The sequence below is a fragment of the Rhamphochromis sp. 'chilingali' genome (genome assembly GCF_963969265.1).
Source record: "Rhamphochromis sp. 'chilingali' genome assembly, chromosome: 6".
Taxonomy (NCBI): Eukaryota; Metazoa; Chordata; class Actinopteri; order Cichliformes; family Cichlidae; genus Rhamphochromis; species Rhamphochromis sp. 'chilingali'.
Genome location: NC_137933.1, coordinates 18,560,079 through 18,577,295, shown reverse-complemented (window position 1 = coordinate 18,577,295; position 17,217 = coordinate 18,560,079). Strand labels below are relative to the sequence as shown.

Below are 17,217 nucleotides of genomic sequence, written 5' to 3'. Positions count from 1 at the left end.
AATAGATCGTTCTTAAATGCAGTCATAGTTTCTTCTGTCCTTACACGTCTGTATCTCAGTTGTTCTTCATGCTGATTTTTCTTATAATTAGTGTCATAAACTGCAAAAACTGGTAGGTGATCACTGATGTCATTAATTAATATTCCGCTCACAATGTTGTTTTCCATATTGTTAGTGAAAATATTGTCAAGTAAGGTGGCACAATGTGGTGTAATTCTGCTAGGCCTGGTTATTTTAGGATGTAAACTCAAACTGTACATAGTGTTTAGGAATTCGTCGGTCATTTTATGCTTTTTTGGATTCAACAGGTCAATATTAAAATCACCACAGATAAACATAACTTTTTGATTTGTTTTAGAGAATATTTCCTCTATGAAGTCATTAAATACTTGAATACTAGAGCCAGGTGTTCTATATATACAGCTAATTATTACATTTTTTTTCTTTTTCCTTATAAATTTCAATTTAGACATTTGGCGTAAATTCAGTGTTCAGAACATTCTTCAAGCGTCAACGGTGCCAGAAGGCAAATCAGCAGGCAGTGAAAATGCTGAACACAAGACCTTTAATGAAGACAAGTAACAAAAGAGCGACAAGCAGTGGTTGGTTACGAGCTCTTTGTTCTCTAGGGCTCATAACCAAGAGACTGGGTGGAGGACAAGAGGCAAGCTGCAGTTAAAGGAGACGGGTGTTTCAGCAAGTGTAACTGACAAGGAAAAGTAAAGGGCTAAATAATTGTTTATGTGAGGCAGATTGCGGCGTCAGGTTGCGAGGGTTGCTGTCAGGGCTTTGTCTAGTGTGACCAAGTTCATAATGACAGTTTAATATATACTTGAAAATAAATATGAATAACAGTATATAACAATAGATGTAAAGAAAAAAAAACGGATGGCAATTTCAACAACATTCAGTAGATCATTGCAAAATTCAAGTGTAGCATCCAAATGTAAATATTCTTTCAAATTGTTTATTTTCTATATCCTCTTATTCTGCTGAGTGTTGTGCAAACCGAAGAATATCTCAGCATGCATTGAGCAAAAGGTCGGGAACACCCTTTATTAATATTAAATGTAGATCTTAAATTTCTCTTGGCTTCATGTTTCTGCCTTACAGCATTTATTTCGGTACCCAAATATGCACGCAGTGTCTCATTAAATCTGAAGTACGACCTTGTGTATAAAAAGAACAGTGTCCATTTCTCACTGGAAAACTGAAGTGCGAGAATGTGCTCTACTTTTCTCATTCCTAAAACTCTTCAAGCCTCATTAACTTTGAAAACAAGCCAACTAGCTGCTGTGAATGTTTTGTAGCATTTGCTTGAGCCAAGAAAAGGCTCTGTACCTCGTGCAGGGAGACAGAGTCCTTGCTGGAGAGGGCTGTGACTGAGGCAGATGATAATGGGAAAAGTTTTGTGTTTTATGCGGTGTCTCTCGTGCCCAGCAGGAAGGTTTAAAGTTCACTGTAGTGTGGACGTTGAAATATTACATTCTGATTTTTATCATTGTAATAAATCAAAGAATCAGTGCAGTGTTACATTTAAAGGTTGTTCGGATAAGTACTCTTGTTTTGTGTTGCCAGAGTTGGCTGGTCTGCTCCACTCTGCGTGGGAGAAATGGCACACATCCATACACATATGTAAAATATTGTTTCAATAAGACGAGATCATTAAAAGGAATTGAACTTGATTTATTGACATACAGAATTTGGTGATTCGATTCCGATGGCCCATCACAGCAGAACTGAATCCCAGTGGTGACAGGAATTAGGGCAGGACCGCCTGCAGTCTGCACGCTAGTAATGGTGAAAATAAGATGGAGGTGTGGCGGGGCGTGATTGCGGATGCCGTGCAGGTGCGTCCGCCTCCTCTGCACGGCACCGCAGGCCACGCCCCGCCACAGGAGGCTTGCGTGAGGTAGAGTCTGCATGACAGAATGAAGGATGAGCAGTTACGATTCAAAGTACACAGAGTGGAGGCTGATTGGACTACGGCAGTGATGTCAGCATTGAGTTTTACAGTGTGGGAAAGTGGAAGTCACTAGACTAGCAGCCAAACATCTGGGAGAGCAGACAGATGAGTCAATACAGATGTTCATTATTGAACTTACACATAAGCTTCATTAAAATGTCATTGTTTTGCCAGGTAGTCTCTCCTATAAACCCAAATACTTAATGATTTTTATTTTTATTTTAGAGGTAATGATTGTGGCTTATAGAAAATCAGAAATCCACTTCCTGAAATTTTTAGAATATTTATTTAGAATAAAGAATATGAATACTTTCAGTAAATACAACCACAATAATAGGGAAGGCTGCTGACTTGACAGTTGTCCAGGTGACGATCATTGACATCCCTCTACTGGGAAGGCAGGGCGCAGAAGGCCATTGCTGAAAAGACGGGCTGTTTGCAGAGTGCTGTGTCAAAACGTATTAGTGCAGAGTTGACTAGAATAGAGAGGCAGACAGATACTGTAGATGAGTGTGGTAGAAAAAGGTACACAAGCAACAAGGATGAGAGGATTGTCAAGGCAAGTACCCTTACCCTTCATTCTAATTTGTGTTGTACAGTTATTTCATTTTTAACCTTAATTTATATTTTATTCCTTCCTAGTTAAATTTACCCTTTTTAATTTTTCATATTTATTTCCTATCTTATTCATAGCCTTTTCCTTTTTTGTTTTCTTTAGGTCACGAGCAGTTGTCCAAGCATTTCACTACATATCGTACTGTGTATGACTGTGTACGTGACAAATAAAATTTGAATTTGAAGTAAAGTGGAGAACTTGGAAGAGCTTCATGAGGAGCGGATTGAGGCTGGTATCAGTGCATCAAGAGCCACCATGCACAGATATCTTCAGAAAAGGAGCTACATGGTCGTAGCTGAGGGGCGGCTACAATTCAGGTGGTAGAGCATGTCATCTACTAATCAGAAGGCGGTTCAATCCCTGGCTGCTCCTGTCTGCATGCCAAACTTCCTTGGGCAATTTCCTTGATGCAAGTTGCTCTTGAAAACACTTAACAATAGAAAAACGTGCCTGTGTAAATGGGTGTGAGTAGTTGAATGAGGCACGTTATATAAAGTGAAGGGCCAGTCCATTTACATCACCATTTACAGATGTTACATTTCTATTACGAAGCAACTGCTGAACCAGATGCAATGTCAGATGTTCCTTATGTGGGCTGATGAGAAAAAGAACTAGACTGCTGCTCAGTGTTCCCTCTTTTTTCAGATGAAAGTAAATGTTGAGTATGTGTTTGTAGGTGTTTGGAGTCCAGTGTGAAGTTTCAACAGTCCATTATCATTTGATGTGCCATGTCATCCAGATCAATAGATAGATACTTTATTGCTCCCACAAGGGAAATCTGCTGGTGTTGGTGCACTGTGTTTTATCAAGTCTATCCAACAGGAGATTTTAGTGCACTTTCATGCCTCCATCTGCTGACAAGCTTTATGTCGATGCAGATTTCCTTTTCCACCAGGACTTAGTACCTCCCCACAGTGACAAAACTACTACCAAATAATTTGCTGACTAGGTTATTATTGTGCTTGACTGGCCAACAAACTCAACAGACCTGAACCCCATAATCTGTGAGCTAAAGGCCACTGTCAAAGCAGCCTGGACTTCAATAACAGCTTGGCACTACCGCAAGCTGATGGCCACAATCCCAAAAAACAATAATGCAGCAATTTATAGTAAAGGAGCCCTATGTATTGTGTGTATAAATGAACATGCACTTTTCAGGAGTTTAACACTTCTTATTACATCTTGAGACTTACTATAAATTATTTCTGATTGATCTTAGGTATTGTATTTCTGATATTTATGAACTCTCTAAACCATAATAATTCAAATTAAAGCAAAAAAGGTTTGACGTTTAAGGATGATATAATATAATCTTTATAATCCTTTTTTTTTTAAATGTTATTTTTTGTTTCTTATGTGGAGCGGTAGAGATATGACAAAGAACTTTAATGACTCACTCATGATATTTGGATGAGCGGCTCCCAAGAAAGCTGGCTTCAAGTGCCGAAACAGTGGCAAAGACAGGAGAAGTCAGTGAATCGCAAGCTTCATTAGGACACATTCACTGGGGAACAAGTTAAGATATCTTACACCATTAATAAAAACAATAATAGGCCAAAATTCAGGCAAACTTGAACTATAATTCCTTCTCTGGTTACCATGAATGTCAAAATTCCAGATATCGTACAGGTATGCTGACAGATCTCATCCCCACCTCAAGAGCCAGAAGTAGCAAATTGCCCTCTCGATGGATGTTTGAAGGAACTGCAATTGTTGCTACATTATTTCAACTTATTAATTCTTACTCTGCTTCAGACACTTTTTCAAAACAAGCGTTGCTCTGGAAATCTTGTACATAAGACCTCTCCACAGATATAGGAGACAGTAAACACAACGCCCATCCCAATGGGAAAAGAAGGATAGAAAACTATGCAGAAGAACAACACAACCACAACAGACAATATAAGCAATGCAGGCAGGCTAACATCAGTCTTGGTCTGAGCTAAAGTGTCTTTACTTTTTTCTCATCTTTCCTCGATGGACTTAGCAGGCAAGCAACATGTTTACAGCCCGGAGCTCTGCGTAAACAGAGAAAATTAGGATTCATTGCTTACTTCCATAGCGTCTGATACAAACAGCCTTTCGTGCTTTTTATTTCTGTCCCTGAACCTCACGCTCTTCATACTCTAGTTCAGGGGTGGCCAACCAGTCAGAGACCAAGAGCCACTTTTTTTTTACTGTGTTACCGCAAAGAGCCACATCATACGCATGGGCACACATGAACATCACCCATCCTTTCCTCTCTCTCTCTCTCTCTCTCTCTCTCTCTCTCACACACACACACACACACACACACATCTCTGCTCAGCCAGATTTATTGTAAATGTCACACACCAACATGTTAATGACAGAAATGGACTCCTACAGTACTAAAACCACAGGCCAGTCATTTTCAACAATGAACATTGTGTGCACTGTCTCACACACACAAACTCTCAGTTCAACCAAGTCCACAAACAAAAATATAATAATCTACAATAGCATTTACTTTTATAATGCATGTTGTTTAGTGGGACTTCTGGCATTCCTTGCCTTGAACAATCCTCTTTAAATCTGGCTTGTATTCCGTTGTTGTCACTCGAAGCAATTCTTTCACATGTGTGTCAGTCAGAACAGATCGATGCTTTGATTTCACATGTTTTAGGGTAGAAAACACAGACTCGCAGACGTATGTTGACCCAAACATTGACAGTATCTTAAGCGCAGCCCGTTGTACATTGGGGTATTTTTCCATTGGCACACTTTTCCAGAACTCAATGGTCCCTTCCCTTAAAGCAGGTTTCAATTGGTCCTCTTCACAAAGATCGATCATCTCCAACTCAGCCGCAGCTTCATCTGTGACTAGCGAGACTTTCAAACAGCCGGTCTCTGCATTAAATGGGTCGACGAGGAACGTAATCTGTGGCCTTTTCAATTGTAGATCATGGAACCGGGTCACGAAGCTTTCGTGCAAGTTTTCAATCAGCGTTGCATATCTGGCTCTTTGCTTACTCAGGGCAGCACTGGCGACTTGCCCGCTGGCTTTTAGCAGAGTGGGAAAATGCGTTAAATCTCCCTTTTGAATATGTGTCTTGAACAGCTTCAGTTTGTTGACAAACGCAAACACACTTTGCACTAGGTCAGGGAGCATTTTTAACTTACCCTGCAGGGTCAGGTTCAGTCTGTCCAAGTGACACAGCATGTCGACCAAAAAGGCCAGATCCATAATCCACTTGAGGTCCGAGAGCTCGGGATAGTCCTTGTCCTTCTTTTCCATAAACAGTTTCACGGCATCCAAAAGCTCAAAGAAGCTCTGACCGCTTCGTAAATTTTTGGAAAAACTGTATCTGCTTTTCTGCCTGACTTTTCAAAGTGGCCAACTCGTACTTGCGAAGTTCAGTCCCTTTTGGAAATTCCTGGTCGATGTTAGCATGGAGTGAGCTGAAGTGGCGCTGAAGATTTGAAGCTTTGAAATGTGCTAATGACGTCTGACATATAAGGCAGAATGGCTTACCATTGCGTTCAACAAAAAAATATAAACTCTCCCACTCTGTTAAAAACGTCCTGTGTTCATCTTCATATTTTCTTTTTGCTGTGCATTTTTTTCCTGCCATTTTAAGGGCGAACTTGCTCCTACTGGGAAACTTTGCGGTATTTTCATCTCACACACATGCGCATTTGATGAAAATACCGTATTGAACTCAAGCGAAGCGAACGCGCACATTTTAAAACAACAACATAAAAAAAATCAAAACACAAACTTTGATATGAACGTAAGAGCCGCATGCGGCTCGAGAGCCGCGGGTTGGCCACCCCTGCTCTAGTTGCTGCAACTGCATCGATGCATTCAGGATTTTTTTTTTCATTTATCAGGAGGGTTTTGTGGAGAGATTGGTGAAAAGTCAGAAAAAAAATAGTCTTTTGTAGCAGAGGGAATGAGAAATGGCTCTGCATGGATAAGATGTAATGCACAAGAAAAATGAAACTCACCAAAGGTTAAACAGGCCAAAGAAATGTCATCAAAATGCCACTTAAACATGATTTGGCCTTTTCGATTCTTTCATCGCATCAAACTTTGTGCCAGCAGTGTGGCTTGAATATAAGTGAAAATGCAGTGCGGTCTTCTGAAAAGGTCGATTGAGATCTATTTCGAAATAAACCTGGACTTCTAAAACAGAAAAAAAGGATGCAATTAATGCTTCACAAGGCATCTTAATGTGACCATCATTTGAAATTGATAGAAATGAAATCATGGAGCTAAAATTAAATGATTCACAACAGTAATTTGTTTTTGAAAGATCCATACATTTTACATGCAGGTGAAATCGTTAAGTGGGACTTGCTAATTAATGACATCATGACTAACGCACACTCCAAAGTGTGACTTAAGGAAGCTGGGATGTTGCAGCTAGGTGCTAAAACGTATGCTTAATTAAATGTTATACATGGGTTTAAGTTTCCTAGTATTAGTCATCAGGTGGGTTCTTTATTCATTTTGTGCACTATGACCTACTCATGGCAGTGAAGCTTTTTTCAAACATTTATCTAGTGAATGATGATCAATCATGATGAAATTGGTTGTGGTTGTAGCCCAGTGGCAAACAGATGGAATTAGAGACTGTTTATTGTAATTATTATTAAAGGTGTTTTATTTTGTTCAGTTAAAAGCACTCATGATTGGAGAGAGACTCTAAAGAAAAAATCCAAATTATTTTGTATGGAATTGCATTGTTTGTGTTATTTATTTATTTATTTTGTTTCTCAAAGGTTATTTTTTGACCTGGATACAAATGCAGTCCAACCAATGGGATTGTTTGTCCCGCCTTGTTTTTCATGTTTGGTTGCGCTGCTAAGGCTGCTTAGACCACACGCGCCATAGCAGTACCTGTGGGGAAAACGTGGTAGCTGTTGAAACAGCGAAGCTGTTGGTGTCTGCTTGATTAGCCGCCAGATTTGGATAGCCGAAGCTAGTTTTATGAATACGAAGTGCTTTGCACTGGTGAGTAACGAAACTGTTATAGCCGCTGATCGGCATCCTGAAATGTTAATGTTGTTCGCTTCAAAAAACAAACGCTAATGGTGACGGTACTATGCAAGTAGCTAGCGAGTGTGCTAAACGCTCACTCCCGTTGTTAAGCGTTAGTTGAGAACTTATTAGCTGTTGTTAGGTTAAGGAAAAAACAGTATGTCTATCTGTTGTATTGAAATGTTTTATTGTGTTACTTTTATTCATCACTGTTGTTACTTGACCGTGAGCAGAGTATATTGAGTTTGCTGCTTTTAATGAGCAGTGTGAATTGCTTTAATGATTGGTGATAGCTACATTGCCATGTAATGAAAACGTTTAGAATTTGATTAGTTGTACAACATTAGAAATTGAAACACATTTTGTTCATGATTTATACTTTAAACAGAAGTGTTAGTTAAGTGTGAACCGTGTTCATTTGAAGTAATTCTGACCTCACTCTTAGGTCAGGTTTTTTGAGTTGGAGAAAGGAGCCGAGACTCCTCGGAGAACATTGGATTACAGACTTTGTGGAAATCCGCAGAAGAGGAATAATTTTCCATTGCAATGGATGGCGAGCCACAGCCCATTTGGAATTGAATCTTGAAGTCTGGTTGCCTGAACTGTGGTAGGACAAAACAGTGCAAACCATACATCGATCGTGGACTGAACTCACACCAATAACTCACCAGATCACCAAACAGGCCTGATCTGGATCCTATTGACACTTTAAAAGACCCGGGTCTAACATTCTTTTCTTTTTTATTTTGGGTATCTGTGCGCGCACACACAATTTTGGTTGTTATTGTAAAGGCAATACAGTGCACAAATTTCAAATACAGTTGAACTATTGCTTCATCATTTGCAGTTGTGTTTTCATTGTGGTTACCCATCCTCTGGGCTCCTGTCGTTCCTGAAATCTTCTGATTTGCCCATTGTTTATATATTTTGTTACATACTGGTTACAGTGTAAAAGTGGCGAGCCAGCCAGGAGCCTTGAATTAATGGGTGACGATAGTGAAGCATATTTTGTGTGATTGAGCTTTTGGTAAGACCGTCTGTCGCACCAAAAGATGGATTTTGTTGAAAAATTAGGTATTAAGGTCCCAAATGCTGTCATAGTGCGTGGGGTAACAGGATCAGAAAAGGATGAAGAGATTTTTGAGTTCTTAAAGCAGTACGGCTCTATTAGTAGGGTCCTCACCATTGATGATCAAGTATCTGAATTCAACAAGGATCAGATAGTGGAGTATAACTCAGGAGTAGCAGTGCAAACATTAGGACCCTTGTTGCCCTATGTCCACCCCTCAGCTGCCAATCCTGATGTAGTATTTTCTGTACATGCTTTGACAGATGTTTATTCCCAGAGAGTTGGGGGGAGTGTCACAGATACTTACCTGAGTGAACTGCGAGGAATAGCCAAGCTAAGTGGGAAAGATTTTGAAGAGGTACTGAGAGAGGTGATGACAAAAATTGAAAAGTCTGTGGGTGTCGCCGAAGAAAGTGTTGCACTCAGTACTGAGGTTGAAATAGAGGAAGTTGATCATACTGACAGGCCCAGCCAGACCCCTGCTACTTTTATTGAATCAGCTGGTATTTCAGTCTGTCCTAAGCTTGGCCACGCTGATGATGAATATCGCACACCGACTTTAAGCTCTGGAACCAAGAGATCCCTGACTCTAAATCCTGGTGAGCTTAACCCACCAGACGTACAGAGAATTGTGGTTGAACACATTGTAAAGAGTGATGATAAGATGTCACGTACCCATTCCACCTTGAGACTGAGAGCTTTTTCTGGGAAGATTCCCCGGCCATATAATGAAGCTGATTATGATACTTGGCGCTCTCATGTTGATTTAATGATGGAGGACACTTCTGTTTCTGACTTGGAGAAGACTCATAAAATTCTCGAGAGCCTCCTCATTCCTGCTTCAGATGTAGTTCGACATCTTGGACCTGAAGCGCCACCATCTACCTACCTGCAATTATTGGAATCTGCCTTTGGCACAGTTGAGGATGGGGAGGAATTGTTGGTGAGGTTCATGAACACGTTGCAAGATCCTGGAGAAAAACCCTCAGCTTACCTGCATCGCCTGCAGGTGGCATTGAACCGTACTGTACGCAGGGGAGGTGTACAGCCACAAGAGGTCGACAAACACCTCCTGAAACAATTTTACAGGGGTTGTTGGAATCATGACTTGCTTGCTGTCTTGCAGCTAGAACTTAAGGATCGACAACCCCCATCACTCGCTGAGCTTTTGTTGCTGCTGCGTACTGCAGAAAGTAGGCAAGAAACAAAAACTAGTAGAATGAAACGGCACCTTGGTACTACCAAACCTAAGGTTGTCTCCCATAGACAGTGTTCAGGAAACAAGCGAAACACAAGCTGAATCTGAATCAAGTGACCTAAGTAAGTTAAAGAAGCAAGTTGCTGACTTGAAGAGTCAATTGACAGCACTCATGAAACAAAGAAAACCCACTGCTTCTAAGAAAGAACACATGCAGAAAGATGAAACTAAAAAACCTGACCATGCAAAGACTGAACCAGGGCCCCCTCCACACAGCGCTTTAACTGTAAAGCCAAAACCGTGGTACTGTTTCCGTTGTGGGGAGGATGGTCATATTGTGGCCACCTGTGAGTCAGATCCAAATCCTGCCCTGGTAGCTGCTAAAAGAAAGGAACTGAGAATCCGTCAGCAGTTATGGGAAAGCCAACACCGAAACACACCTTCGTTAAACTGAATTCAGTCCCTGTCGTGGGACAGATGGGGACTGCAACGGGTCAAACACGTCCCGCTGATAAGAAGCCTAAAGTGACCACTAAGAAGGGTGCCATGTTAACATTGAATGCTGAGCGTGGTAATTTCAAATTACCCAAAGGTTTAATAGGGGCGAAAACTACAGCACAGGTTCAAATAGAGGGCAATTGTGTTAGCTGCTTAATGGATACAGGCTCTCAAGTCACCACTGTTCCCCAGTCGTTTTACAATCAGAACCTGTCACAACATGAGATCCGGCCTCTCTTTGAGCTTTTGGAGGTTGAAGGAGCCAATGGCCAATCTGTGCCTTATCTAGGCTACATTGAGATTAATGTTGTATTCCCCAAAGAGTTTTTAGGTGCTGAGGTTGAAGTCCCCACACTAGCATTGGTGGTTCCAGATGTTCGTACAGTCCCCCAGCCACTAGTTTTGATAGGTACTAACACACTAGATCTACTTTACGAACTCCATCGTGATACCTGTCCTGAAGAGTATGAACCATCACAATATGGTTACAAAGCAGTGCTAAAGATTTTGGGGCTGCGACACAGGCAGTGCAAGGATAACCGCCTTGGTCTGGTCACCTCGCTCGGAAAAGACCCCCAGCTAGTTCCAGCAGGACAAACCGTAGTGTTAGAGGGGTTCATTGATGTAAACAGTCATACCACTGAGAAATCTGTCCTCTTAGAACATCCCTCCTTGTCAGCACTGCCAGGTGGGGTGTTAGTTAAACCTTGCCTCATTGACTTGCCCCAGAAAGCGCCATATAAAGTGCCAGTCGTAATGACTAATGAGCTGGATCATGATGTTGTTATTCCCCAGAAGTGTGTGATTGGGGAAATCAGTGCATTTCATCGTGTTCTCTCACATGAGCATTGTGTGGTGACACCAGATTCTAGCACCAAGCAGAAGCTAGGCCTCAACTTCAACTTCGAGGACTCACCCATAAGTGCTGAGTGGAGAGAGAGAGTAACACAAAAACTTGCCAATATGCCGGAGGTCTTCGCGCAAAATGACATTGACTTTGGGAGAACTAATCAGGTAAAACACCAAATCAAGCTATCTGATGAGACTCCATTTAAGCACAGGGCACGCCCCATACACCCAAATGATCTGGAAGCTGTCCGAAAGCACTTGCTAGAACTTCAACAGGCAGGTGTGATCAGGGAGTCCACATCACCCTTCTCTTCTCCCATAGTGGTGGTGAGGAAGAAGAATGGGGATGTGCGTCTCTGTGTTGATTACAGGAAGCTCAATCTGCAAACAGTGAAGGATGCTTATGCACTCCCAAACTTGGAGGAGACTTTCTCCACGCTGACTGGTTCCCAGTGGTTTTCTGTCCTCGACTTAAAATCTGGTTACTACCAGACTGTGGGGAAAACGTGGTAGCTGTTGAAACAGCGAAGCTGTTGGTGTCTGCTTGATTAGCCGCCAGATTTGGATAGCCGAAGCTAGTTTTATGAATACGAAGTGCTTTGCACTGGTGAGTAACGAAACTGTTATAGCCGCTGATCGGCATCCTGAAATGTTAATGTTGTTCGCTTCAAAAAACAAACGCTAATGGTGACGGTACTATGCAAGTAGCTAGCGAGTGTGCTAAACGCTCACTCCCGTTGTTAAGCGTTAGTTGAGAACTTATTAGCTGTTGTTAGGTTAAGGAAAAAACAGTATGTCTATCTGTTGTATTGAAATGTTTTATTGTGTTACTTTTATTCATCACTGTTGTTACTTGACCGTGAGCAGAGTATATTGAGTTTGCTGCTTTTAATGAGCAGTGTGAATTGCTTTAATGATTGGTGATAGCTACATTGCCATGTAATGAAAACGTTTAGAATTTGATTAGTTGTACAACATTAGAAATTGAAACACATTTTGTTCATGATTTATACTTTAAACAGAAGTGTTAGTTAAGTGTGAACCGTGTTCATTTGAAGTAATTCTGACCTCACTCTTAGGTCAGGTTTTTTGAGTTGGAGAAAGGAGCCGAGACTCCTCGGAGAACATTGGATTACAGACTTTGTGGAAATCCGCAGAAGAGGAATAATTTTCCATTGCAATGGATGGCGAGCCACAGCCCATTTGGAATTGAATCTTGAAGTCTGGTTGCCTGAACTGTGGTAGGACAAAACAGTGCAAACCATACATCGATCGTGGACTGAACTCACACCAATAACTCACCAGATCACCAAACAGGCCTGATCTGGATCCTATTGACACTTTAAAAGACCCGGGTCTAACATTCTTTTCTTTTTTATTTTGGGTATCTGTGCGCGCACACACAATTTTGGTTGTTATTGTAAAGGCAATACAGTGCACAAATTTCAAATACAGTTGAACTATTGCTTCATCATTTGCAGTTGTGTTTTCATTGTGGTTACCCATCCTCTGGGCTCCTGTCGTTCCTGAAATCTTCTGATTTGCCCATTGTTTATATATTTTGTTACATACTGGTTACATGGTGTTTATGACTGAGGGTTGAATAACACCAGCTGAAAGTTTTATGTGCAGTAAATTGATTCATTGATAATTTATGATAAATAATGCATTTTCAAGACTACTGTTTTCGTAGAGATGTTGTTAAGCTTTCCTTTTTTAAAAATATGATTATTCAGAGAGAGAATGCTACTAGTTTGTGGGTTTGCGTTAAAAAAAAGACACACAGGCAATTCAAAAGAAGCATCTCTTGTCAGAAACTGTGCCACTGTGACATTTCACAGAGCACAGTGACCACAGTTTTCCTTGGGGTGCTTTCTACTCTAAAAAAACAGAAGCTGTGAGCTGTGTGTCTGTAGAAGCAATCCCACTCTTACTCCACCCCCCACCTTTCTGGTCCAAAGTCCAAATTTAACCGCCGAAGGCAACTCTGATGAGTGTACGAACATTTTCATTGATGTTATGATGATGAAAAAATGATGAACATTAGGAAAAAAAACTTGCATGTATGGCAGCTGGACAGAGACATGTGTTCAATGAGATTTCAGAAAGTAAATCAAACAAACTGTGAAGGTTTTGGGGGCTACTAAGTTGCTCCTTCAGCTCTAACTGACTTCAGTTCCGCTAATGCTCTCCCATTCAACATAGCACATGCTAATTAGTTTATCCTTGGCAGCCCTGCCAAGCCTGTGGGCACCTTGGCTATATCTCACCTTTAGTTCCCCTCAGATTCCAGACACAATAGTCACTAAAAGAGAATAATTTCTGCCCTCCGTTCTTGAGCCTTAGGCTGATGGGACGTATTCACAGCAAATAAGAGGATCAGACTGCAGTGAGTGTGGGTGCAGTGAAATACCTTAGTATATTAGGATGGGGGGGCAGTGTTTAAAAGGCAGGGAATCCCTCATGGATGTGCATGTGGACCACCACAGATGCACAGTTGTTTTTATTGCTTATGCCTTATTGCATTTCTTTTTCATGTAATTGTGCTTGGAAAATGCATTTTACACAGTTGCAGACTGACACTGACAAAACAGCGCTTTCTTTTTTGCCAAAGTTTAGGCACAGTGAAGAATCGTGCATTCATTATAGAGGTAGAAATGATCCTGTTTGTGAAACTGTGTCTATTTTGGTTTTGTTTGCTGCATGTTTCCAGTTTTAAAGCACCTTTTGATTCTTGTCTATGAAACGACTCGTACAGATAAATGTTGATTCCTTACCTTCAAAGGATACAGCCAGCTGTCGCCCTACATGTATGTGGCACACCAAACTGAACATTACATGTATAATCACACGAAGCCTCGTACCTTCTGATGACAAAATTTAATCAACCACATTCACAAACTTGGAAATGTTTAGCACTAGTCTACCGTCTTAGGTCGTTAGTATGAGCGCTGTTCTTTTAGACTGTTTTTGTATCTGAGGCATCCTGCTGTGTGATTTCCTGTTTCAGTGATGCATATGTATGATTGTGTGAAGGTGTTTTTTTTTTTTTCATTGATTTAATAGGAGGTTAAGTTATGTAGGACTGAAGCTTATAAGGAAATAAACAACCCATTTTCATTTTTTTTACACTAACTTTCTCAGATGGTTTATATGCTCACTGACACTGAATCTCAGATTCCACAGAAGCTATTGTGACACAAAAAATGGTGGAATTTTAATTGCTTTTACAGCTACACCCGATAACAGTATGATTTGCCACATCCTTCATAATCTTATCTCAATCTCTGAAGTGTAATGCAATTAGCTGTCACTGATTATTCTCCTCACATTACTAATTTCCATTGCAGTAGAAACTGCTACTTGTTTTGCAAATATAAGGTAAAGCAAGTGCCTGACTGAAGCGATTTTACACCCTATTTTGACCATATTGCGAAAGAAGAGCACAGAAATTAATTTATTTGTTTAGTGCTTTTTTTTTCATGGCCCAAAAAGACAAAAGCAAAGAAGGTGTTAAATGTCATGTGCGTGAACAAGGTGGGCGCTCGGATGCTCGGAATAACCCACCGGTTCCACTGAGATTATTAGCTTGAAAAATGAGGGACAATGGAAGAGATGACAGTACTTCAGCTTTCATTAACTAAATCACTTTCCACACAGAGTGCAACAGTGCACAAAGGTAATTAATTTCCTCAAGGGCAATTATTTTAGTACTTTAAGATAATGACAAGAACTCCTCAAAGTTCAATCTAGTAGGTGGTTTTGAAGGAAAATTGTCCTCAAAGGCCCAAACTGGAGTCGGTATAGCACCATCCCTGGTGGGGAAGTTAATACACCATGCAGCATATATTTATTTCAGAGAACTGTATTCAGACTTACAATGAAACACTGCAGCAAGAGCAGTTATTGTTGTAGTATTTTCTGCTGTGTTATTACATATTGACAATCTTGGTTAAAGCACGACGTAAATGGGAAGTGTAGACCTACTGTCACAATACAGCTTTCTTTGTGTTTCAAAAGTGTGCTATTAATATTGTATCTACCATTCTTAACCATGGTTAGATAAATAGACAAAATACTGTGTACAGTGTGCTGATAGTTTGAAGACGGCTGAAAATACATACTGATAATAGTACTGTGTCGATTTTAGCCAACTGATACTTGAGATACTTTATTGTCTTGGCGTATTAAAACACTTGCACACACCACGTAGTGATTGACATCCAGGCACACATACCAGGGTGATGCCTGGGTGATTATGGCTCTAGTCTTAGAACACAGGCATACATCTCTCCTGCTGTGCAGGAAGGAGTTAGTTGGGATGAGGAAGAACACATTATCAGCGGGTGTGTTCAGGTCGAGCATCAGTCACTGTCTATCACTATCAGTTCCTCTCTTTCCTGTTAATAAGCAGAGCTTTCCCTACATGGTGTGCTGTTAGTTTTGCAATTGAAAGTAAAGGGTGGATTCTCTCAAGAGAAAACAGATGTCCTTGTCAGGGAGTTGCAAGGCACAAATATAAGGTACCTCATATTTGCTGCCAAGGGCAGGCATTATCCACTTTTAAGGTAAACTCACTTTTCAGAAGAAATCCTTGTCAACATTTATGAATATAAATGTACATGTTGTAAAATCTATGCCCATCTGATGACTAATAGTAGGAAGCAGACACACACGCACACTGAAGTTTTTTTCTTCTTTCATATACGAAAAACACATGGGATAGCACATAACTAACTAACATAACTAATTATATTGCAGCAATGGTAACAAAGATGTTTGTAAATCACTTATTTTAAAAACTGAATTTTTAAACAATCTAATAATATTTCATATTATCACTGAATGTAAGAGAAAAGCTAAACCTATGATGCTGCCAGTTGGCCTTGATGTCTGTGGTCCATAGATCACACAACTCCTGTAATTCCCAATGAAAAGCCCGTGTAGCAACCACTCTTTTGCTTCCAGTCCTGTCACACAGGGTGCTGATGGGTGGCAGCAGTGATGGATCAGGGAACAGATTCCCTCTCTCTTTAAAAGAACTTTCATGCTACAAGAAATGAGACTTGCTGGTTTTGACACAGATCAGAGAAAGATTCAGAGTACCATAGACCACGGCCTGCTTATAGCCAACCAAACCATCTTTCATCATTCTGTCTATCGTCTTCTCTTCGCATGCTTGTTGATAATAACCACTTTCCTGGTATATTGATGCATGCTCAATCCCCCAGGTAAGTAAATTCCACAAGGTTGATTCTGTTCATCTGGACGTAGCGTTTTCAGTGGTAGAAACGTTTCGTCGCTCGTCCAATTGACTTCTTCAGGCTGAAGAATAAACAAATCAACTTTTTGGGAGGTAATTTCCTGGTAATATTTGTCCTACTTTCTTGGTTAACTAGTATCTTTTTGTTTTTCGAAGACTGACTTGGTCATTTGTTTGCAAATCTTCAGAGATGTTGCTTTTACACAGAACAAAGGAGGAAAACAGAAGCCACAGAAACCCAGCTGCATTTGCACTTAGAGAATGAATGTGTCTGCCAAGACTTGTTCCCTTAAAACCTGATAACAACAGACGAAGATTTAATAACAGCAGTTAAATTAGGTATGAATACAGTATGCTGACTTGCCTCGAGCACAAATGGTAATGAATATTGTTTTGATTATACTTGTTAGTAGTCATGTAGATCTTGCGTGGGTCAATATGGTTAAATTTACAAGAGAAGAACATCTTTGATTAAGCATTGGTGTTTAATGAAAGCTCCATCAGGCTTCCTTTTCCCCTTTTTTCTTCTTTCAATTTTATGCCTAAGCCATGCCTTTCAGCTTCAGCCCTCTCGTATAATTTACCACCATCCGTTATTTAAAAGGCAACTCCCTCCTGGTTCATGCCATCATTCAGCATGTCTTAAACAATCATTGCCCTGTCTTACCCACACCGGAGGCTATCACAAATCACTCTTCTCTTTAAATGATTTAGCTGTTCATTTTTTTGTGCCCGCCTGGTGCCTCTTGAGCT

The 17,217-nt window shown here is 40.5% G+C and overlaps 2 protein-coding genes across 3 annotated transcripts in view; both read left to right on the top strand.

Annotated features, from left to right (window-relative positions):
* Window positions 1-17,217, top strand: part of LOC308398003 (glypican-6-like) — a 192,799-nt gene that overhangs the window by 55,840 nt on the left and 119,742 nt on the right. The window lies entirely within an intron of this gene.
* On the top strand, window positions 7,289-12,675 carry LOC308398005 (uncharacterized protein). Of its 2 annotated transcripts, XR_013971882.1 has the most exons (3): window positions 7,289-7,560; window positions 8,033-11,808; window positions 12,281-12,675. XR_013971882.1 is itself a non-coding variant. In XM_080884367.1 (2 exons), the coding sequence occupies exon 2, from the start codon at window positions 10,269-10,271 to the stop codon at window positions 11,712-11,714; it is 1,446 nt and encodes a 481-aa protein (XP_080740493.1). In that variant the 5' UTR covers window positions 7,289-7,560; window positions 8,033-10,268; the 3' UTR covers window positions 11,715-12,675. The 2 variants fall into 2 exon arrangements, 1 of the variants encoding a protein (XP_080740493.1); XM_080884367.1 differs by having other exon boundaries at window positions 8,033-12,675.

Excerpts from the sequence above, each read along its gene's own strand:
- LOC308398005 (XM_080884367.1), top strand. The coding sequence starts at position 10,269 with ATGGGAAAGCCAACACCGAAACACACCTTCGTTAAACTGAATTCAGTC.